The sequence below is a fragment of the Callorhinus ursinus genome, unplaced genomic scaffold (genome assembly GCF_003265705.2).
Source record: "Callorhinus ursinus isolate GAN/ISIS: 27379988/994484 unplaced genomic scaffold, GSC_fseal_2.0 scaffold23, whole genome shotgun sequence".
NCBI lineage: Eukaryota > Metazoa > Chordata > Mammalia > Carnivora > Otariidae > Callorhinus > Callorhinus ursinus.
The window spans coordinates 22,143,024-22,167,656 of record NW_027397085.1 but is presented as its reverse complement, the minus strand read 5'-3'; the positions used below and the strand labels follow the sequence as shown (position 1 = coordinate 22,167,656).

At 37.8% G+C, this 24,633-nt stretch overlaps 1 protein-coding gene across 5 annotated transcripts in view; it reads left to right on the top strand.

The window, feature by feature from the left end:
- The first annotated feature begins 1,786 nt into the window (after positions 1 to 1,786).
- Positions 1,787 to 24,633, top strand: part of TCERG1 (transcription elongation regulator 1) — a 60,152-nt gene continuing 37,305 nt past the window's right edge. For 3 of the 5 annotated variants that reach the window (XR_012382096.1, XM_025892357.2, XM_073905498.1), the window contains exons 1-9: positions 1,787 to 1,910; positions 8,261 to 8,486; positions 10,732 to 10,884; positions 11,770 to 12,187; positions 16,676 to 16,918; positions 21,252 to 21,314; positions 22,472 to 22,672; positions 23,359 to 23,471; positions 24,229 to 24,317. Coding sequence is in view for 4 of the 5 variants with exons in the window: in XM_025892357.2 (XP_025748142.1) it covers positions 1,852 to 1,910; positions 8,261 to 8,486; positions 10,732 to 10,884; positions 11,770 to 12,187; positions 16,676 to 16,918; positions 21,252 to 21,314; positions 22,472 to 22,672; positions 23,359 to 23,471; positions 24,229 to 24,317 (1,565 nt within the window). In the remaining variant the exon portion in view is untranslated. The remainder of the gene's footprint in view (positions 1,911 to 8,260; positions 8,487 to 10,731; positions 10,885 to 11,769; positions 12,188 to 16,675; positions 16,919 to 21,251; positions 21,315 to 22,471; positions 22,673 to 23,358; positions 23,472 to 24,228; positions 24,318 to 24,633) is intronic. The other 2 variants (XM_025892358.2, XM_073905499.1) reach the window with 1 other exon arrangement.

The following is a 24,633-nucleotide window of genomic DNA, read 5'->3' as shown; positions in this document are numbered from 1 at the left end:
TATTTCTCCCCCAGCAGTGGGGATTAGTTTGTCCTCAGCCATCTATACCAGTGTTATTCTCTGGCAAACTAGAATAGTTTGCCAGGATTTGGGGATGCAGGCTGACGTTGAAAAAGGGACCTGACCTCTCACTCTTAAGACTCTAGTTTGTTTGAATGTCACATATTTACTGAAATTTTAACCATTCTTTCCTTCACCAGTTGATCACCTCGGAACTGGGTTCAGTCCTGATTACATTTTATCATAATTGATCTTGAATATTTTGCTGGGGTTCAATATGACAGGTATTTATTGCAATGTAATTCACATCGAATAAACCTCACCCTTTAAAAATGTACATTTCAATGCATTTTAGTATACTACCAAATTGTGCAATCATCACTAATTCCAGAACATATTCATCATCCAAAAAAGTAATCCCATACCAATTAGTAATGCCATCACCCCCTGGAAATCCTTAATCTACTTTCTGTCTGTTTTGGATTTGTTTATTCCAGGCAGTCAATATAAATGGAATCATACACTATGTAGCCTTTTCTGTCTGTTTTTTTTTCACTTAGCTAAATGTTTTCAAGGTTCATCTATGTTGTAGCATGTATCAGTACTTCCTTTTAATGACTGACTAATATTCCTATGTATAGATTAGATATAGCACTTTTTTATATGTTCATTACTTGATTGGACGTTTGGGTGATTTTACTTTTTGGCTATTATAGATAATGCTGCTATCAACACTTTGCATAAGTTTTTGTGTGCGAGTATGTTTTCAATTTTCTTGGAGATGGTGCTTAAGAATGGGGCTTTGCTGCCTCACTGCCTTGGTCACGCTCTGCCATTTACTGGTTCTGTGAAGTTACTTCTCTGTACCTCAGTTTCATCTATAAACTGTGGGTATTCATAGTACCCACCTCTCAGTGTTTATGAGACTTCAAAGAGCTAATACATGTTAAGTACTTAGGACCGTACGTGGTACCTGTTGTTGCGTGTGAATAAAAATTATCTCTTATTTTAATATTTTGAGTTCCTTAATGATAGATAGGGTTCATCTTCATTATGCCTATGATATCTGAGTCTAAAGGTTTATTTTTGATTTTTCCCCTTTAATAAAAAAAGAAATAAACAGAATTCCTTCGGGGTATCAGGATGTGCTGATTTCAGACAAGCCTATTTCGAAACTGAAGGACAGATGCTTTATACGCTGTAAACTGAGCAGAGGCTTGCCACCTCCAGCTTGTCTTAATACAGCAACTTATAACACTCACCAGCCGGCAATACAATTTAGGAGGTACTTTTGTAGTTAGTGATCTATTATTAATAACGCGGCTGTAATCGCGTGATCGCTTAAGACTCGAGTTTGAAAAGCTGGGAAATAGCTTATTTCCACAGCCACTCTGCGATTGGCTTAGGCGCGACCCAGGTCGATTTTTTGATTGGCTCTCGCACGGAAAGGGACTCTGCCTGAGCCAGTATTGCCAATATGTGGCCAACATGGCTCCACAATTGGCTTTCCTGGAAGCCGGCGGACACGTGGCTACCGCAGCCCGGAGGACGTGGGAGGACCTAGTTCTCCCTACCGCGAGAGGGCGCCGGCGGTTCCTCGGTGCTCAAGTCTCATTTCCCATAAAGCCTCCGAGTGACCAATCAACTGGCTGTCTCGATACCGCTTTCAAAGTCGGCGGGCCCTTTCACCAATCGTAAGACAGATACCGCCCCCAGCCCGAGGATTGATGGAAAGCTTCACCAATCATCTCATAGATCTCTGCGATCTCCGCCTCGCTCGCACGGGATTGACGATCCGTCCGGCCAATAGGGGACGCTCAGTCGGCGGGTGGATGAACGCGGCCCTCTGTAATGGCGGAGCGTGGCGGGGACGGGGGGGACGGTGAGCGATTCAACCCGGGGGAGCTCAGGTAAGGGGCGCTGCCTTCCCTTACATTTCAGCACAGTGGAGTCCCAGGGGGTAGGCCTGTGGCGTGGAGATCCGCGGTGGGAGGTGGACGGAGGAGCCGCGGCGGCTCGGGGCCAGGACCGCATGGGGTTGGCGAAGGGGGAAGGGGAAGGTGGCTTGAATGAGAGAGCCGGGCCGGGGCTGGGCCGCGGCCTCCTGCGCCTTGTCCGGCTGCTCCCTGCGGTTTTCGCGGGTCCTTAGCGCCCCTCGCGGCCTGCGGCCTGCGGGCGGGGTCCGGCGTTCCCGCCTTGGGGCCCCGCCTCAGCCGCGTGCCGCCTCCGCCTCGGCCCCTCTCAGCCTTCGTCTGGGCTTCGCACCGCCGCGGGCCCGGTTTTCCTCCTCGACCCCTTCCGCTCCGCGCTGAACTCCCGGGGACTCCTCGCCACTTCTGGTTCAGCATTCCCCACGCCCTCCGCGGCCCTCGGGGGTCTCCACGTCTGCCCTGTGCCTTCATCCCCACATCGCTTGCTTTTCTGAACTTCCTGTGTGTTTCCTTCCTTTCTCTCCTTTTATTCCTCATGCCGCATTTGTGAATAACAGCGGTAGCAACAGCCGTTTGTTACGTGCTTCTGTGTGCCTTTGGAGTAGTTGCTATTGTCATTTTGCAGGCCCCTCCTCAGTTAAGTTACTTGCCCATCTTACAGGTGAGGAAACTGAACCCCGTAGAGGTTGAGGAAGTGGGACAAGGTCGCATTGGTGGAATTGTGGCTCCAGGAAGTGACTCGAACCAAGGCAGTCGGGCTCCAGAGCCTGCAGTCTGGATCGCTGTTCCATTCTTCTGCTTACGCCATTGCCCTAAAGAGTGCAGTGACCTTTCTTCCTCTGGTATCTCAGTGCCTATGGAATTTGTAATTAAGATTTGGTACAGTAAAAGTGTCTTGATAAAGTAAAATTCTTTAGTCAGTGATATTTGGGGACAAGAGGTACGGAGCTTTTTGTATTTTTGGTCCCCCCCCCCCCCCCCGCATGGGAAAAATGTCATTTCAGATGTTCAGCTCTCATTCTGAATTGTGCCATTGTCAGCATTTGAACATGAAAAAGAGCAGTGTAGGTTATGAGGACTCTTTAGTATTGTCTGGAGCTCAAGATGACATTGTATAAAGAAATGGGTATTGTTACCCAAGGTTTCAGGAAAAATGTCTTCTAAATTCTGAATCGTCACACACAAAAATCCTTATTTGACAGGAATAAAATCTTGTTTTCTTTCAGAAATGAATTTCACATCCTTTAAACCCCATATGTACACTTCAGTAATGAGTGATCAAAGTGCATTGTCAGGGTGGTTCGATATTAGTAATGGAAAGTTTATTCCTTATTGTGATCTCGAGGTACTTAGTTACTTAGCTTGTCATATTGGGAACATTACTTTGCATTTTAGAGCTTTACAATGAGTAGCCTTTTAGACTTTATTAATAATAGCTAGACATTGTTGCAGAACTGATTTGAATAGGGTTTTTAATTAGGTGTTCTGTTGCACATATTTTATACCTTGGCCTCTTGGGTTGGAAGTTCTGCTTCCACAGTGTATTGTAAAAACTCTTTCACTTAAATAGTTTATTTTAGCATTTCTCAGGGTTTAAGAGAAATCACCTGTTTATGTGGCTTCTCTGATGGTAGAAATGGAGGCTTAGTTTTTGTATTGTTATCCTTTACGTATATCATGGTGTGTCTGTCATAGTCCCTGGCAAATGAGGTGTTCAGTGGATATATGGTAAATAAATGAATAAAGGAGATTGAGAGATGGTTTCCTTTTTGGACCTATATTTAGTGTGTGCTTTGTGATGGTCATTGACCTCAGTACCTGCTGGCAGGTACTGTAGAGCCTTGAAGCTGACCAGAAACCTTTGTTCTCAAGGACCTTCCATGCTAATTAAGGTTGGTCTAAATTCTAAATTAAACTAACCTCATCAAATGATCAGCCTGCAAGTGTGAAGAGACTTGCGCAGGGTCATTGAGTAATCGGCTGGGTCTAGGTCTCCTCACAGTCTTACTACTTAATTTGACTCCCATCAATAGCATCCCTCTGTTTTTGCTCCTATTAAAGGAATTGCAGTGTTGTCTTCACCACTGGGGACATTGCATATCTGGATAGAATACTTGTAGGGAAGTACATTTGTTCTTGTAAAAAAAAAATTGCTTTTCTATTCATGTAAGTAGCCTTCTCTTTTCCAAAAAGGTTGAAAGTGATAGGGGTACAAATAACCCACAGTAGACAGAATTTATTCAGAGATCCAAATGCCATCCATCCCTTAATGGTTGGGACCATTAAGAAACTTTTATAGAGTCGTATTTGTATAGATCCTTTATCCAAGGCCTTTGTTTACTTACCTATTAATGCTTTATGTCTTATGACAAGGTACTTGCAATTTCAATTTTCTCAACTGTAAAATGTGAATAAGAATACAGCGGTCCTACCACTGGCCAGCTGCCTTAAAAAATTGGTAAAAATGGTGCCAAAGTTAACCTTATTGGGTTTGTGGTGAGCATAAAAGAGTTAGTACAAATACTGTCCATGTAACTTGCCACAGTTTCCATTTCATAATAATATCATTATTAAAAGACTAATGCTTGAACAGTTATCAACACTGGGTTGCAGCAGTATACTAAGGGGAAATTACATACTACTGGGTAGAGATAATACAAAAGTAAACAAGTGAGAAATTTCTTCGTAGCATTTATCATAATTGAACATTCAGACTGGGTAATGAGCCAGAGAGGGGCTAGGAGAGGTTTGGGATGGGGAAAGAGTTTGAGGTAACATTCGAACTGAGGCTGAATAATGAGGAGCCAGTTATGTAAACATCTTGGGAAAAGCATGCCAGGCAGAGGCTTCAAGGTAATGAACTTTTGAAGTATTTGATCAAAAAAGAAGACTGGAGTCTATAGAGAGGTCAATTATGGAGGGGTCAGGTTATAGGGAGTCTGATAATAGTAATTATAATAATATAGCTAACACTATAGTATAGCTAACTTTCTAATATTAATGCCATTTAACACTTGCTAATCTTACTATACTGACGTTATAGCCACAGTTATAATAGCTAATACTTACAGAGGACTTAAGTGGTAGGTGCTGTTCCCAGTGCTTTATTAGCTCATTTATTCCTCCTTGCAGTTTCTAGTAAAGGCTTTTGGAATGAAACAGTGGTATAGAGAGCTCAGCACGTGTGCCATACAGATCTAACATCAGAAGATGGCAACTTTAGGCTGTTGATGGAGGAAATTCTGTGAATTTTGTTACCATTTTTAGTGGCAGACTTCATAGCTAAGCTGTTGAGTCAAATTGACAGTGAAGTGCCTTTTCAAGTAGAGCACTGTGCTAGGTTTTGTGGGGGAAGGAAAGTAGTGATAAAGTAGTTTAGTGTGTACCAGATAACTATCCTAAATGTTTTATAGTCATTATCTCATTGAACGGAGAGATAGGAGATAAGTTTTATTTCTCTTCCCCTGCTAATTTACATCTGAGTATACTCAGGCTCAGAAAAAATGTAACCAGCCTACAACAAGAGGCAGAGCCCTGATTTGACTGTTCTGTAATTCTGCAGCCTAAATGCTTAACTTCAAGCTAGAACTAGTAAGTGAAATTCTAAAGAAAGAATTACTGTAAATTTTTCAAAAAGGGAGAGGCAGACTCCAAGGAAATCAGAAGATGAAGGTACATTATTAACTCAGTGCTGAAACAGAGTATTTTTCCTTGGTGCTTAACTTTTTTTCTGCTCAAAGGTTAAGATTTCCTTCAGTAACAGTGGTTGTCTTTGGGGAGTGCATATAATTTGAAGACTGATCATTCTGATAAAATCCTTTTTGTAGTCACCATTTTTACATCGTACTTTGTAACCTTGAGTGCAGGATCATTTGCAAATTTGGTTAAATACACTTGGTATAGTAGTTCTTGGATGTGTTTATAATCCCAGTGTTCTCATGGAAGGAAGGCATCTTGGTTCTTAGGATTTTTTGTGACAGTTGAACTACATTGTGGAAAATTTAGAGAAAGTTCAGAGGATAATCTTAAGCAGAGGGTTGAAAATGTAGGAAAGTTGGAAGAGCTTGGTGAGGAGAATATAAAAATGATTATTTTCAAACATACATAAGGAATATAACTGTTAATCTTGTGAGCACAGAAATGTAAATTTCATATATAAAAGAGAGAGTTAAAGTAGCTACTGAGAAGACTAAGGCAAATTATATTAAAAATAATTTTTATAATATTCTCCATACCCTACTTATAAGGTAGCTTAAGTACGATATCACCTAGGTATTTATTGGTTGATTCCACACATACTGAGACCTACTGTGTGCAGACCTAACTCTGTGCTGGGAATATACAGGAGAGCAGGACAGACAGAATTCCTGCTCTAAAGGGACTTATATAGACAGTGTGGTGTAGTGTTTAAGAGCCAGTTGCCTGTGTTCAAATCCTGGTTTTACTACTGAACCAGCTGTGAGGTCTTGGACAAGTGATACTTAACTTTCCTGTGCCTTAATGTCCTCATCTTTAAGTCTAGGTCATACCACCCTGAACACGCCCGATCTCGTCTGTCCTCATCTTTAAAATGAGGATCATACAGTTGACACTTGAACACTGTGGGGATTAGGGATGCTGACCCCCAAACCCTCTGTGATTTGAAAATTCGAATATAACTTTTGACTCCCCCAAAACTAAAGGTTAATAGCCTGCTCTTGTTTTGAAGCCTTACCTATAACCTAAGCAATTGATTAACACATATTTTGTATGTTATATGTGTTATATATTGTATTCTTACAATAAACTAAAGAAAAGAAAATGTTAAGAAAATCATAAGGAAGAGAACATAAGTTAGTATTGTACTGAATTTATTGAAGAAAATTCACCCGTAAGTGGATCTGTGCAATTCAAACCTGTACTGTTCAAGGGTCAACTGTAGCATCCATCTCATAGGGTTGTTACGGTGGTTAAATGACTTAAAAAGAACTTAGAGCATTGCCTGACACATAGTAAGCAGGATTAATAATTTTTTTAAGAAACATTTGTGAGAGGAGATAGATAATACAATCTTAGGTGATACTATCTATCTGTTTAAGTGCCATGGAGAAAACAAACCAGGGTGTTTAGAGATTGAGGGATGGGGTGGGGCGCAGTGTGGCGAAAGGCTTTTCCTTTAATTAAAGAATACTTGTGATCTCTTAAGCTGCTACCTACCTCTCCCGTAAAAACTTTGTATTTGGAAGTAATTTCAAAAAGGTGCAGAAATGAAGGTAATACACCTAGTGTTAATATTTTATCTCTTCTTTATTATTTGCACATATGCATACTCTCTGTTACTCTGAACCATTTGAGGGTAACATACATACACCATGGCCCTTCACCCCTAAATACTTAAGTGTCTGTTTTCTAAGAATGGAGATACTTAACTACAACACAGTTATCAACTTCATAAATTTGCACTGACACAGTACTTATTCTCCATATCACAAGTGTTGTCCATTAATTCAAAATGTCCTGTATAACATTCATCTCTTTAGTACAGAATCCGGTCTGGAGTTAGTATTGTGTTGTCATCTCTTTAGCTTCCTTTAAAATCTGGAACATTTCCACAGCCTTCCTTCGTCTTTTATGTATAACATTGACATTTGTAAAGAATACACTCCCCTTCCTCCTTTTTTTCTTTTAAGATTTACTTATTTTAGAGAGAGCACATGCATGAGTGGGAAGGGCAGAGGGAGAGGGAGAGAGAATCTGAAGCAGATTCTGTGTTGAGCTTGGAGCCCAATGCGGGTCTCCATCTCACGACCCTGAGATCATGACCTGAGCCAAAATCAAGAGTTGGACGCTTCACTGACAGTGCCACCCGGGCACCCCTCCTTTCTTCTCCCTTTTTAAAAATGGAACATTCCTCAGTTTGTGTTTGTCTAATATTTCCTCATTATTAGATTGAGGTTATACATTCTTGCCCAGAATAGGTGATACTGTGTCCCTCTAAGTCACATGATATCCATTTATCCTTTTTAGATGATAGTAATTTTGATCATTTGGTCAGGCTGTTGCCCAACTTCCTTAGTATGTAGTTAGTAGTTCTTCATCCTACCCTGCAATTGTAAATAGCATGTGGGGAGACATTTTAAGACCATCCAAATATCATCCTTATCCAAATTTCCTCCTGGATTTGGTGACCAATTATCATTCTTACTGATGCACTTATCATGTTTGCAAAATGATGACTTTCCAACTCCACTTGCTCTTAAGGGCCTTTTAAATTTGATTTTAATTAGAGATCAATAGCTACATTTTGTAATTTTGAGAAGGAAAAATTTATACATTGCTTTCCCACACAGGATGGCTCAACAGCAGGCCTTGAGGTTCCGAGGCCCGGCTCCCCCACCAAATGCAGTGATGCGAGGCCCACCACCTCTTATGCGACCTCCTCCACCTTTTGGTATGATGCGAGGCCCTCCACCACCACCACGGCCCCCTTTTGGACGTCCTCCTTTTGATCCTAATATGCCGCCAATGCCTCCTCCAGGAGGGATTCCTCCACCGATGGGCCCTCCACACCTCCAGGTAAAGAATGTAGAGTTTGCTGTTTGTCAGTGAGTTTTGCTTAAAAACTAGTTCTTCGTTTCACTGTTTAGGAAAGGGGGAGCTGAAGAGAACATCCATCTGTTAATGTGTTTGTCCAAAAGCAGTGGAAACATAATTAGTATAGAAATTCAGAATGGGAATTTAGATGGTGATAGAAAACCATACATATAAAACTAGGATTCAGCAATGTATTTCTTACATGCTTTTATCTCTTGAGAATTTAGTAATCTGTCTTTATGGGATATGAAATTTGAAATCTTAATATATAGAGTGGGTGAAATTTATTTTCAGTGATACATGTTGCCAATAAATGTAAATATATGTATATATATTTCTGAGCAGTTCTCCCCAGAAGTGATGCTTAGGATAGAATCTACAAAGTGACAACAAAGACATAAGTATAATACTTGGATTTTCTCTCCCTGAGGGGGAAAAAAGGGATTATCTTAAAATTTTAGAAATGGAATTATTGTGGGATTTCTTTAAATAAATACTTTTCTGGTATTTTAACCTGAAGCATAATATTCCTCTCTCGTTTATGTAGACTCAGTTATTGTCTGAAATGGTGTCCTGAAGGTATCAACTCTCAAATGTCTACTTTTGAGATTGTTTTTTTTCTTTTTGTTTGAGTATGTATCTGTTCTCATGTTTATCCAGCCTGCATACCTCTGAAACCAAATAAATACAGTGCTGTCATCTGCCCTCCATTAGCTTAGATAATCAAGAATGAACTTACTAAAAATAGAAAAGGGTAATGAGGTAGTATTTAAGTGAAGTTAACTCAGTTTAGATAGGGTTATGTTTATGGAAGAGACACAGAGTTTTAATATTTTGCTTAATAATTATATTGTCTTCTAAGTAATGGATAGTTCCTACGCCCCAACAAAGTGTTAAATGGTTTTATATTTCCTTGAAGATTAGAATAAGAAATAGGTTTTTGACCTACTGATTCTGGTACAACTTGTAATAATACGTGGAGTTATTCTAACTTGTGCCTTTAAGATTTAAATCTACTTGTAGAATATTATAAAATGTAATGGACTAATGTGACCCTCAAATGGAAATAAATCAGTTATTGTAATGTGATATTTTCTAATGTTTTGATACTTTTCTTGGTCTTGATGGATAAGTGTGTAGTTTTACTTTAAATCCAGATGTTTTCCAGCTAATGGTGCATGAGACATATTTGGGGTAGTTATTTCATAGAATGAGGGTCTGTGTGCTGTTGCTGGAAAGACTAAACTGAATCCAGAAAAAGCTGGAATATGGGAAGAAGACAGTTTTAGGAAAAGGAAATGCAATTTCATATTATTAGCATAGTGTCCCTTCCATTATACAGATTAAGGTGCTTTGGATAATTGAATTTTAAAGTAACTTATAGATTATAGAGGAAATCTTTTTAATTCCTGTTCAGAATCTGTTTTTAAAATACCAGGCCACATTTCGGCTTTAGTAAATAAGATGTAGCAGTTTCACTTAAATTGTTTGGTTTGGGGTCTTGTGTCAGCAGTCTTTGAAGAATGACAATAAGTGAATTATCAGAGATAGGATTAGATCAGTAATGGTTCCAGGAAATTTGTTTAAAAATTGTAATACATACCATTTAAATTCTTATTTTCACTAAAAGTAAAATGGTCAGCTTTTACCATGTCTTTTAAACTTCCTGGTATTTGTATGTTTGAGCTACATTATTAGTATTACTTGAAAAAAAAGGAAATGATGACTATTTTCCTACCTTATAGTTACTTCTTAATGGGAAAAGAGAATAAAGGGTTATGTATAGCTGGTTTTTCAGTTATTGCTGTGTTATTTATAAAATAATGTTTCTTTTACAGTTGGTTCCTGTTGTAGGTGAGGTATGGAGGCATTGGTGTGCTTGGTGTTCAGCAAGACATATAAATCAGTTTTTTCCTTTTGAAAATAATCCAGTACCCAGTGTATGAAATAATGCTGTTAAAGTATAAAGAAAAAGCAAGATTGATTCATCCATGATGCCGTAACACAGAGAGGACTCCTGTTAGTGTTTTGATGTATTCCTTTCTAGTCTGTTTGAGTATCATTTTTGTTAAAGAGAAACTTGTCTTATACAATGTAGATGAATGTATTTGAATGGGCTATAAAACTAGTTTCTCTTATAGTACTTTACTTTTGGGTAGAATTTAGTCATTTGAAGGGAAAAAAAAGATAAATACAAGTGACCATTATTGTTCTTGTTAATTGACAGAGACCACCTTTTATGCCTCCACCCATGGGAACCATGCCTCCTCCTCCGGGTATGATGTTTCCACCAGGAATGCCTCCTGTGACTGCTCCTGGTACTCCAGCATTGCCTCCTACTGAGGAGATATGGGTTGAAAATAAAACTCCAGATGGGAAGGTAAATTCTAAAATGTATTTAGGTCGTTATCTTGTTGGTGACAAGAGAGTAAAATTTAAGAGTTCTGGCAAATGGAGATAAGTGACAGTATCCTTGCCAATGAATATGAGTCTCAGACAAGCACTGGATAGGGTAGAACTCCAAGAAAGCCTCCCTGGATTGGATTTCTGCACAGACATAAGGTTGCCTGGAGTGCTTACATAAGTTTACCTGTGATTCTGGAAGCTTGTATTTTAAATAGTGTCAATGAGGTTTGGTTTTGGCTAGGACGACTCATAGAACTCAGCATATAGTAGTACTTACAGCTAAGACTAATTATAGTGAAAGGATCCAAAGCAAAACCAGCAAAGAAGAAAAGGTGTATGGGGCGAAAACTGGAGGAAACCAAGCATAAGCTTCCAGGAGTCCCCTCAGTGGAATCACACTGAACAATTTAATTCCTCCAGCATGGAATTGTGAGAATACGTGTGAAGTGTTGTCTACCAAGGAAGCTTGCCTGAGCCAAGGAGTTGAGGGTTTCCAGGGAATGGCGGGAGCCCTTCTAAAATTCAGGTGTCCACATGCCAGTCAGGGCCAACTTTGCAAGCAAGGCTTTCTAAGGAGAGCAGTCTGAAGCCTTCTCAGTTAAGTTTGTGCACAAAATACAACCTTGGTTTTCCTTTTTGTGTTAAAAATACAGAGCACTCATTATAGAAAATTAGGGGAAGGGGAGAAAGGAGGGGGAAATTACCTCTAGTATCAATACACCAACAGCCAATTTCCATGTACTTCTCTTTTCTAAGTTTTTTTAAAATACCTTTTAAGACAGGATATAGTTGCATTAGTGTTTTTTTTAAATGATAGTTGACAGATTCTGGGATACCAACGATTTTGCTTCCTCTGCAGGTTTATTATTATAATGCTCGGACACGTGAATCTGCATGGACCAAACCAGATGGAGTTAAGGTTATTCAGCAGTCAGAACTGACACCTATGCTTGCAGCCCAGGCTCAGGTTCAGGCCCAAGCCCAGGCGCAGGCCCAGGCCCAGGCCCAGGCGCAGGCTCAGGCGCAGGCACAAGCACAAGCTCAAGCGCAGGCCCAGGCCCAGGCACAGGCCCAGGCTCAGGCACAAGCACAGGCTCAGGCGCAGGCCCAAGCTCAGGCCCAGGTGCAGGCGCAAGTACAAGCACAAGCAGTAGGAGCTTCCACCCCTACAACCAGTAGCCCAGCACCTGCAGTGTCCACTTCAACATCATCATCCACCCCATCCTCTACCACTTCTACCACAACAACTGCCTCTTCGGTTTCGCAGACAGTATCAAGTGAGTACCAGCCAGCATGTATTTTCATTTAGGGGCTAGAGAAATGGACAAGTAGGGACTGCATTGCAAAATGATCCTAGTGTTTCAGGTGTTATCCTTGCTGTTACTTAAAATACATTTTTGACACTAAGACTTCTGGGTTAAAAAAAGAACAGGAATTTAAATTAGTAGAAGAAATTATTTGTCCTGTTGGCGTTCATGAAGCTAAACTGGGAAGTGCAGAGGTAGCTATTCCATCTCGGCCAACAGTAATGCTGGGTGCTGTGGGGTTTGTAAAATAAGTGTTAAGTCTTTGTTCCTGCCTTATAGGACTTTCAGTTTTTCTAACTGAGGCGAGAATAATGTATGTGGAGCAATTAGGGAGTAGTGTGTCCAGTTACACAGTGAAAATAGAAGACGGTAGGAATTTAAGAAAAGGGAGAGATGAGTAATGGGTGGACAGACTATGTGGGTATTGAGATTGATCATGAAGGATGTGTGGTAGGATTTGAGTAGATTTCAAAGTAAAGAGAGATCTTTCTGGTAGGGGGAACAGCATAAACAAAGGTCAGGAGGTGAGGAAAAATGCAATTTATGGGATTGTTAAGAAAGTCTTCTGAGGTGGGAGGTGGTTTATATTGGTTAACACATTTATTCAGAGTGAGACCAGGTTATGAAGAGTTTTAAGAACTAGTCATATGGGTGAGGCAGGTAGGTTCCAGGGGTCCAGTATAAGTGCAGTGTTCTGGAACATTTTTCTGGTGTTCTTTTTTTGGGGGAGGGGGTAGTTATTGAAATCAGGAAAAGTTATTAGGAACTTTTTAGTAATTTTGTGTAGAGGTAGGTAGGTCCTGGAATGGGATACAGGCAGACGTCTGAGGAGCGGAGATAGAAGCAGTCAGAAATGAAAGAGAATTTTCATGTATAACGTCACAGAGGCCCCAGGGTTAGACCTTTCCTAAAAAGATGAGAGGGGATTATAGCAGATTTTAGGAATGAGAAGAGAAGAATTATTTATTTGCTTAAAAGATTGTCATTAATATTAACACTACTAGTTTTGGGAGGCTTTTGTTTGTATTTTTATATATATGGTACTACTTAATCTTCAGGCTGAGGTTGAGCCCCAAAATATTTATTTGTTTTTAAAGATTTTATTTATTTATTTGAGAGAGAGAGAATGAGAGACAGCACGAGAGGGAAGAGGGTCAGAGGGAGAAGCAGACTCCCTGCTGAGCAGGGAGCCCGATGTGGGACTCCATCCCAGGACTCCAGGATCATGACCTGAGCCGAAGGCAGTCGCTTAACCAACTGAGCCACCCAGGCGCCCGAGCCCCAAAATATTTAAATAATGATTTTATTGATTTGATTATTTTGTTTTGATACTGGTATGAAGATACATAGTTAACCCTATAAGTGATTAGAAGTTGGATTATTTTGCTACCTGGATAATAGATGAGAATAAGAAAAGAAGGCTTCAGGGACTTGGGAATTATTAATGTCTTTTATCCTATAAGAAATATGTGAGAGAGATTAAATCATAGTAGATTCAGATTGGATTGGAGTAACTGAAGAAGTAAGGTACACCTAATACAGAGACAGTTTTTTAATAGCTGTGCTTGATATAGTTTAGACAGGTTGGGGGAAAATGCACTTAGTAGGAAGATGTAAATAATGCTTTACATCTTGATTAGCTAAGGTGAATTCTGATATGGAAGTATAACTGGCAGTTACTAGCTGGCTAGGGGTTTCCCTTCTCATAGGCTAGTGTTTCTAAAAACCTGTGTGGTAAGGCAGGAAACTGCCAGTTTTTATGGGGTACCTGTGGTGGTAATGACGGAAGGAGATTAATAAAAGCATTGCAGTTCTGTGTGGAGGCTCTGTGTTGCTTATGCTTTTGTTCCCTTCCTTCTTAGGAAGGAGAAGTGGTAGTACTTTGTTTTAAAGAAGGTTGGTAACAGAATACTTTAACTGTCGTATATGTATTCCATTTCTGTATCAGAGTGGTCTGTCCAGAGGTCTGTAGCTGTCTTGCTGCTATGAACTATTCTATTCAGAACTCTGGTTTGTCATTTTTTGCACTGCCGTTCACTAATTGGGAGGCCCTTATTCTAAGAACAGAATAGCAAAAACATGTTCTTTTTACTGCCCTTAACCATCACTTTTGATGTTCTTTCTGAGTATTCCTGATGTCTGTTTTTATTTCACTTGATTCAGTATCCTGAAGTGTTGTCATACTACAGTCTTAGTATTTCTCCATCTGTTGTAGTCACTTGTCTTTTTTAATTAAGATCTGAGGCTGGATTAGGTGTATATTTGGGGCCTAGCCTTTCACTAGTTATTTTAGCAAAAGGTGTTAGTAGGAGTTTAGTGACCATTAAGTTCTAGCTCCCATTCTCCCAGTTTCCCATTGAATTCTTTCATTGCCTTTATGTCTTTCCTCTCATGACTCATGGCCACTAATCAGATTTAGAAAATCCTGTGTCAGCAGGAGGAGTGGGTTGAGTGAATAACTTTCTGCCATCTCCATTGGTGTTCCTTTCCATTTGAAATTTGATGATTTTGTAACTCCTATTCTTTTCCTGAGTATAGTACTTTTTATTGTACTTCTGATTATATCTAAGTATTATTACATAACATTTAAAAAAATGTAATTGTATGAACTGCCTTATAGTCCTGCGGGTGAATAGAAATAAAAATTAAGAAATTTATATTTTAGCCCCAGTTGAGCATAAACTCATTTTATCCTGTGCAAGTTTGTGAGAAATGCTGATGAAATCCTCCTTCTCAGGGAAGTTGGGAAGAATAGACATATTTTCAGCCATTACAGTAGACTACAGAAGCTAAGTGGTATATTTATGGGACTGGGCAAATGTTGCATGTAATTTGTATTTTTCACACTGTTATAAAATTATATTAATATGATACTGTACCCTAAGGCTAGGTCTATGCTAGACCAACAATTCATTCCTGGGCCCCTGAAGATACTTGTTTGGCCCTGCTGTCTATTTAGCCAAGGTGAGTCCCTCATTAACAAGTATGAAATTGCTCACATCTTCCCAGCCTAAGTGAGTTTTTCATTATTAGGAGCTGAAAAAAGATACAAATTTTGTCAGGTGGATTATTGGGTGGCTTGTATTCAATAGTGTGCTTTCCCTTAGAATAAAATTGGCATAAAGATTGGGAATGCACTATTTTATTTCATTTAATTTGATAAATTCATTCTTAGTCCAGTATAGGTAGTTTAAAAATGAAGTATTTGTTACCAATGAGTTACCAAAATGAATTTTGTTTTGGAACTAAGTGGGTTATAAATAAATAGCAAAAATGTTTTATAATACTTGAGAACTGAAACTTTTTAAAAAGTATAAAATACAAATTTTATTTTTTGGGTCACAGTTTGATTTTAAATGTGATAGAGATGAAATGTTTTATTTTTGCTGCTTAAAAATAATGTATTAGAATCAAATTATCCCGAATTTCATATTCTCCTGGTCTCTCACACTGGAAACATGAGTTATTATTGTTTTTTCTTTTTTTACCTTTTTATTTTGAAATAATTGTAGAGAAACGCAACTTGTTTTTTACTCCATTTGTTCATACTCAGTCATCAGTTATTGCATATCTTTTTCTCACTGTTTTTCCTTGCTTGGATAGTTCCAGATAGGTTGAAGTTGATTTTCCCACCTCTGTTCTTCCTTTTCTTCCCATTCATCTGTCAGATTAATTCATCAGATGAACACTGCTTAATTCTCTTCCATACAGAAACCTTCATTTTGCCTCCCCTAGACCTCTTTCATGCTCACGAAGTCACACGAATAACACATGAATGCATTCTTAAAAAAAATTTAAACTCTAATGAAGGATATGTAGCAAAATGTGAAAGGCATACACAGATGTAGTGAGTACCTACATTTTGGTGTGCATTCTATTAGGTCAGTTTTGTGCATTTACCTTAGTTCTTTCTTTTCACTACCCAGTAAAGTACCGACTCCCTAGTCTTCTGCCAGAGCCTTGTACTTTATGCCTCTGGCCTGCCTTTACAGCCATAACTCACTGGTTCTTTTGATATGCCTAGTGTTTTACTAGTTGACTGCTTGCTTTGTATTTTCTAAATAATTCCTTGTTATCTCCTCTTTGCTTTTACTCACTTTTCCCATTACTTGCTTATTTTCTCCTCCTACTTTGTCATTGTCCTTGTTGAAATCCTAATCTTTCAAGGCCTGTCATCACAGTGTACAATTTTCTGTACCTCTCACAGTTAGAAATGGTCTTTGTGTCTTGATTTACACTCCTGTACTATTATCCCATTTCACTTTGTATTTTAGTTATTTTTTGTATTTCATTTAACCGCCTATTTTCAAGCTTCTTGAAGACAAGAGACCTTGTTACAAATTTCTTGCAGTGCATGGAATGGGCCCTTAAATACTTACTGAATGAGTGAATGATGAATGAATATAGCGAAATGGTTTATGAAGGAGTGATACATATTTTTGTTTTATCTTTTATCAGCACCCACAACACAAGATCAGACCCCAAGTTCTGCTGTTTCAGTTGCCACGCCTACAGTTAGTGTTTCAACTCCTGCTCCTACAGCCACACCTGTGCAAACTGTTCCCCAGCCGCATCCCCAGACGTTACCTCCTGCTGTTCCTCATTCAGTACCTCAGCCAGCAGCAGCAATACCTGCTTTTCCACCAGTAATGGTACCTCCGTTTCGTGTTCCCCTTCCTGGCATGCCAATTCCACTTCCAGGTAAACCAATAGATTCTAATAGTCCTTTCCAGCTATGTTTTCATATTGTCAGTTAGTTTGTTCTCATGTGTCTGTTGCATTTGAAATTTGCCTTGAATCTCACCTGTTTGAAATGTTTTTTGAAAGATTCATGGCTAACTGCAATATTTTCTCTTCAGTTTTGGTAAATGTCCTTTTTTTGTTGTTGTTTACATGTCTTAAAATTAGAGCCACATTTGAAGTTCCACTCATTTTTGGATAATGGCCTCAGTGAATTAAAAAATGATCATCTTTTCATGTAACTATGTTCAAATGCAATATCTTTAAAGGATTGAGTCTGTGAAGTTGAGAACTTACAAGTCATTACTAGCTGATACAAATTGAGTGATTTTATATATTGTGCCCTGTTCTAAGCACTTTACATGTAATAACTCAATTTAATTTTTGCAACCATCGTATGAGGTAGGTACACAGACAGGTTAAATTACTTGCCCATGGTCACATAGCTGATAAGTGATGATGTTGGGATATGAGCTGAGCACTCCAGACCCGAATACCATGCTCTTAATAACTGTACTATACTGGGAAGAAAATGTGAATCACTTAACTATAAGAAATTCATCTAAAGCAAAACCAGAACTTTTCCTTGTAACATGAAGTGAAGTGAAGTATAACCTGCATCATTTAAACATTTAAATAGGTATAGTGAGATTGTGGCATAGAATTTTTCCTGTAGGGATTAAACAGGGATAGTGTCGGGCATCCTAATTTGAATGCATATGCTTTTGGCAAACACATTTAACCCTTAATCCATGGTCTGTTCTCCTAGTATTACAGTTTGAAGCTTTTATACCTTAGCTCAAGTTCATAGGTCTAGTGTGTAGCAAAGATGGATAGAATGTAGGCCTCTTGTCTCCCAGTTTCATATTCTTCATGCTATTATTGCTGTTTTATTGTACTAGTTTTTACGTAAGAATAGGGTTGTAGTCCGGCTGTTTCTTAGATTTGTACATATTTTAAATATCGCTATTGTTCTAATTGTCTTTTTCCTTGTGACTGCTTGGAAAAGAAGCAGCCACTTAGGTATTGCACCTTAGCAAGAAAGAAACCAAAAATTTTAAGAATTAGGTTTTTTCCCTAAGGAAAACCTTTTGCACATTATTGATGTAGTGTTAGATAATTAAATACCCAATATGCGATGTTTAAGAAACTCAAATCATTTAAAAGTAAGAAGAAAACCAAAAATGTTTCCTCGTACTAGGGATTACCCTTCTTCTAAATTAGATTTTAAGACAAGCTGCTGGATAATTGCCTCTGGATATACTTTTGGTAGAAAACCAGGTGATACATGGAGACTAGGTTGACATTGGTCATAAGCTTTCACAGTCTTGCTCTGCTTTGGGATCAGGGACAGTATTCAGACCATATACTGGATTCTGAATCACCTGAAGAAGCTGGGGTTGTGAATTCTGTAGAGAGGAGATTGGGGCATAGCATAGTGATGTTACCGAAGTATTTGAGAGGTTTTGTAAATGGACTTTTGCTTTGCTTTGGAGGTTCTTAATAGGGACCAGTGGGTGAAAGGTAAAGAGTAGCAAAATTCATTTCTATAGACTGTGGAATTTTATCACAATAAAATCCCTTCACTTATAGGCCTGTTTTGATATGGTCTTCTCTGACCCTCACCCCATCTTTACGTTTTAAAACAGATGATGGTGACCATTTGATCAAGCGAGGTGGTACCTATGAAGTTTAGCAGTAAAAGGCATTTAATAAATGACAGTCACTAATGTCATTTTGTAGGTCATTTGGAAGAGAGCTTGAGTTAGATAATCTGTAAAATTTTGTCCAAGATGCCATGATTCCTTAAAGAGTTAATGTTTTATAGAAAATAATAATATTTGTTTATATGGTAAGGCATCTTTGATATTATGAATTCATTTTCTCATTTTCCCTTTTAACTCAGTTCTCCAAGGTGCTTTAGTGGGAGGGAAAAAAAAGGAAAAGACTTGTCTTTCTCTTCCCCAAATCTTTTATACACAGTGGGATTGATCTCTTTTTGTTTCTTTTTATCAATTTGGCAGTAAGGTAAACAGGAAAGATTTGGATGTGATTTATCCTGGAGCTTTAAGTTTTCCCTGTAATAGCAGTGTATGTCTTTAATGAGGATGATTAAGGAAAAGATAATCAAATAAGATGAAGGAAAAGAGTGGAAGAATTAAGTCTAAGACTATAAAATCTTACTTGGAATTTTAAGAAACTTATTGACATCAGAACTATTCAGAATGCTCAATGGAATTTTCTAATTTCCTAGTAGAACATAACTTGAGAATAAAGTTACAGGAAAGTTGAATAGATGTTCCCTTTGGATTTTTTTAAATTTTATTTTTTAAATTTATTTATTAGAGCAAGAGCCAGCACGAGCAGAGAGAGGGAGATAAAGAATCCTCAAGCAGACTCCCTGCTGAGTATGGAGCCTGAAATGGGGCTTGATCTCATGACTCAGAGATCATGACCTGAGCCAAAATTGAGAGTTGGATGCTTAACCAGCTGAGGCACCCAGACGTCCCAGATGCTCCCTTTAAATAGAGGTTTAAAAATTTAGATGTGTGGCAGTTTTGTGAGTCCTGTGTATGAAATTACCCTCAAAGAAAACCTTAAGTTTATCTTTTTAGCTTGAAAAGAAACACGTATGACCTTTCAGTATGGTCTCTTTGTTGTCAGTCAAATATAGGAGTTCTGTGTTGGCCCAGTTGATCCTTAACAATGGCACCTAGGCCTAAATATGAGTAGATTTGATTTTCTTCTCTTTAAGTTGAATAGTTAAAATTACCTTTTGGGGGGTGGTTTTGGAGAACATTGTTTGAGGGAAAAAAAGTTCACGTATTCTAAGAATTGAATTTCCAGGGCTGACTTATTAGGTTCAGTGGTCCTGCAGATGGCAGTATTTATACTAATTTAAACCTAATATGTGGTGTAACTTCTTTAACCAAATGAATTTTTCCATTGCTTTCTTTTAACATTAGGGAAAACAGAACCATACATACGACTTAACTCAGCATGCTTTTATGATCCAGTGCTTTTGTTTTATGTTTCAGAGGTAATAGAAAGTTTAGCTCTAATATTCTTCACTTAAAATAGTAAATAAGAAATTAAAGGCATTTTTCAAAAATTGGCAGTATTTTTGTGTGTGTGTGCGTGAACTTAGGTACATTATTTACAAACCCAGGGGTTTAATTTCAGTTTTTAACTCTAAGAGAAATTTCTTTTCCTATACTTTAGTGGAGAAAATAGTATATTATTTTAAATTTTTATTGGTACTAAACTAGGTTTAGTTTTTTCAGCCAAACAAATAGGAATTAAAACTAAGTCTCCCAACCCCTTTTCTTCCTGCGTTCAGCCTTCAGCCTTTTTCTTTAAAAATTTTTTCCTAATTCACACTTAATTTTGGATTTCTTCAATTAATCAGTCTTAGTTTTCCAGCTTTTCCTTTCATTCCCTTTTTATCACCATTGTAATGCATCATGATGAGTCTTCATTCTTCTAAGAACTGTACGTAATTTCCATTCTTTGATACAAGTGCTGCTTCTTTAGTTTGGCTTAAATAATAGAGGTTTCTGAACAATCAGCCCATGTAGTCATTAGTGCTACTAAAGGGCCTGTATTTTTCTTCACATGTTAGCCTGCTTCCACACTGTTTCAGGCCTGTGACATTCCATAGAGCAGGTCCTAAACATGGATATTTTGTCATTAGTTGAATGCTACCCTTCTTTTCATCTCTGCCCTTTTATTTAAAATGTTATTTGCGTTGGAATTTTGAATCCATCTCATACCTTACTTTCTTCCTTTCTTTCGTACCCCTCTTTGTCCCATTTTATTCTTTTTCTCCTTCTGCATGGTTATGCTCCATGCCTCAGCTTCTGCATGTAGTTCCCACTTAGCAGCACAGAGAAAGCGTCTTGTCAGTGTCATGCTGCATCTGCCTTTCACTGGTATCTAAGCAACAGCAGCATGGGTTTGATGTCCTGTGGGAAAATGTCCCACATGAGAACTTGTTATATATTTGTAATGAAGGGGCTTCCTTCATTGAATTTAAACTCTCAAGACTCCTTCAAATATTATCAGAGCTGGTTTGATAAAAAGGTAATTGATGCTATAATTTAGAATTAGTTATCATTGGATTTGGCACCACTTCCCACAAAATGTCAAACAAAAAGAAATTCTACTCCATTCCTGGTCTTTTTCATTGGAAATAGCATTCTAAATTGTAGTGGTAAATTACTTCCCTGAATCCCAGTGGTAGCCGACATACCATGGCAGCTTTCCAACGTATGCTTGCTTATCCATTTTACAGGTGTAGCAATGATGCAAATAGTCAGCTGCCCGTATGTAAAGACAGTCGCTACCACCAAGACCGGTAATTTTTAAAACCATCTTAGTTTGTTTTGTCTGTAAGTTGGCATGGTAGTGAATGTTGTTGTTTATCCTTTTATTTATTTATTTTTGCCCAAGTGAGTGGATTTTTTTATATTTTTCTTTTTAATGAGCAGTATAAATGCAGTTGTCATATTTGGCCAACACTTAATTTTCCCAATTGCCTGTAGTATTAGCTTCTTTGGTTCACAAAAGCAAATAAGGTCAGATCACTTTATATCTTAATTTTTGTAATAAGTGTAAACAACTTCATTCTCATATTCATAACATTTAATTTTATTTTTGATGTGTGTTTTTAAGTTAAATATAAAAAAATCATTTCCATGTGTAAAGTGATGTGATTATGCTTGCATGCTAGTGAGTATATGTGTGTGAATATTTGTGTATATAGTATAAATTTACATTTGAAACTTACTGAAGATAGCTACCTGAAACTTAAATTCTGGAATAGGATATGAGGGTTTTTTTTTTTTTCAATTTGGATTTGTATATCCTTAATTATTTGTATAATGTCAGCTTGTGTAGCTGTCTTGGAAAAAAAAATACTAATTTTGGCTTATCTTTTAAAAAACAGAAGAAACTGCCTTTTTTTTTTAGGGAAAAGACTAAACTGACAAAGAGTTAACAGAGACATCTAACTTAATCACTATATTAACGTGGATTTGATAATAAACTCAGTCATTTACCTTAAAACTGAGAATTTTATTCATACCCTTTTAGGTACCTTAGAACTAGAAAGTAATTTGCCTCAGGAAATATGCTCAGTAAATATGTTTGTTGTCTTGATTTCATTAGAATTTGAGAAATTCTTTATAAAAATATATTTCTCGTCACACGTACAGAATGTGTCATGATTTTTATAATTATTGTTAGGACTTCATCATACCTTCAATCCAAATTTTTGACTGTTCTTAAGGTACTTCTTGGGTTGAATTTCTGAATCTAATTGAATTTAGATCTTAGAACTAAACCAGGGAAATAGTGTTAATTAATTAAATCACATTTTATATGAGTTGTTTTTGTTCCAACTGGCTCATTCTTTTATTAATGTATAATAGAAAGATGTAGCTCATATTTTAAAGTTTCATTTTGCTATACAATTTGATACTTGGACCTAACTTTGTATTATTCTTCTTTTAGGTGTGTTGCCAGGCATGGCCCCTCCTATCGTACCTATGATACACCCCCAGGTTGCTATTGCAGCTTCCCCTGCTACCTTAGCTGGAGCGACGGCAGTTTCTGAGTGGACTGAGTATAAAACAGCGGATGGAAAGACGTATTACTATAATAATAGAACGTTAGAATCAACCTGGGAAAAACCCCAAGAGCTAAAGGAAAAAGGTATAGTTTTCATGACTTGTTGAGATGTAGTAAAAGTTATGATACAATAAATTGAATGCTATTTGAAATTCTGAGTTAATTCCTTTTTTAACACATTTGAAGAATTTGCTAATTCCATAGTTGTTGGATGTATTTAAAAAGCCAGTTCCACTTAACATATTTGTCCATGATTTTTCCATCTGGAGAAATTAAATTATACATCTGTACACATATATTTCTGTATTAGGAATTGCATAATTATTCTCCTGTGTAATTACTGAGATTGATAGTACTCTCAGGAAGAGATGTCTGTATTGCGTCTGTTCTAAAGAAAGAAATGTAGGCCCTTGGAGTCTTGGATGAGGAAAATTCATATAATTTTCTGTATCACAAGTTCCTGTTTCTAAGTATCTTAGTATCTTGTCCCTTTGAGCAAAATGAATCATTGCTACAAAGGATATGCGAATGACTTGAAAGACTGTGTCCCTGTGCAGTCAGTGATTTATTTTCTAGTGACAGTTTTTTGATGGTATAGCAAGGTATTTGAAGTTGACCAGTACGTTATATTGAAATTGATGGTACAAAGAACATTTTATCTTTGTGGTTAGTAACTTTAGTTATGGAATATCTTAATTGCTTAGAATTTGAAAGTTCTTGGAAAATTACACCAAAAACCATTGAGTGACATTGTCTTAACTTGGTAATAGAAAAATTAGAGGAGAAGATTAAAGAGCCAATTAAAGAACCTTCTGAAGAACCTCTTCCAATGGAGACGGAGGAGGAGGACCCTAAAGAAGAGCCCATAAAGGAGATAAAGGAGGTAAAGGGCCATGACCTGTTAACCTGGGAGCCAGCATTAATTGCTGGGTACAATTTACTTGTAATTGAAAACCCATCTGATACAGTTTTAGATAATTGTCCTTAGTCTGATTTCTGAAATTTTGGGGTTCTTTGAAGTTTGTAATTCAGTTTTTCCTGTGAAAGTTTCATTAAATTACTTCTTAGAGTAAACCAAGGCCCCTAGAAAGAAAGGACCTTGGGCCAGGGCATTGACCCCAATCCCAACCTCCTGATTTATAGACTGGCACATGGTAAAAATCATATGTACAATTTTATATTTGGGGGATGTTTTATCTGTCTTCTCCTGGCATGCAGTGATCTCTGTAGAGCACTAAAACTCTGCTTTTTGGAAGCTTTCTTTATTCAGTGAGGGACTAATGGTAGTCATGTTTTATTAGTAAGGAAGTTAGCAAGAGAAAGAAATAACCTTAAATGAAGAGGTCTCATCTGATTTTCTATCCTTAGTTCTCCATTTCTGCTCCTAAGCAGATGGTTAGTGAGTCTGTAAGATAGGACCATCTGCTGTTGCTGGGGTCTGCTGTTGTAGAATTCAGCTCTGTCTAGGGAGCAAGGATTTAGAACTTTCTTAGCAATTCCTACTCAGGGTCCTCACTATGCTAGTAACAGACCTTATGTTGGTTGCACTTTGAGGTATTCACAGTTTTACTTGTATTTGTGTAAGATTCAGATATAGTTTTATGATACTAATGAGATGGGAGTAACATTATTTCCCATAGGAGCCCAAAGAGGAGGAGATGACTGAAGAAGAAAAGGCTGCCCAGAAGGCAAAGCCAGTAGCTACTACCCCTATTCCTGGTACTCCATGGTATGTACTTGGCTCAGTTAGTAAGTTACTTTATTTCATTCTTGTTTGCTCATATTTTGCCATATTTGATTGTTACATGGTTTATCATATTAGAAATAAAAGGTGCTTTAAAAAAATACATGCCAAGTAGACGTTTTTATCTAATGAATGAATATTTTGTTCTTATTTCTTAAAACTCAATTGCTACATTGTCTTTCTCCTTTCATGGTACTGTCCATTAATGTTTATTGTACATAATTATAGACTTGAACTGCTGTGAGATCCTGAATCTCCTTTTTATTGAAATTTAAAAGTTAATTTTGTACATATGCCCACA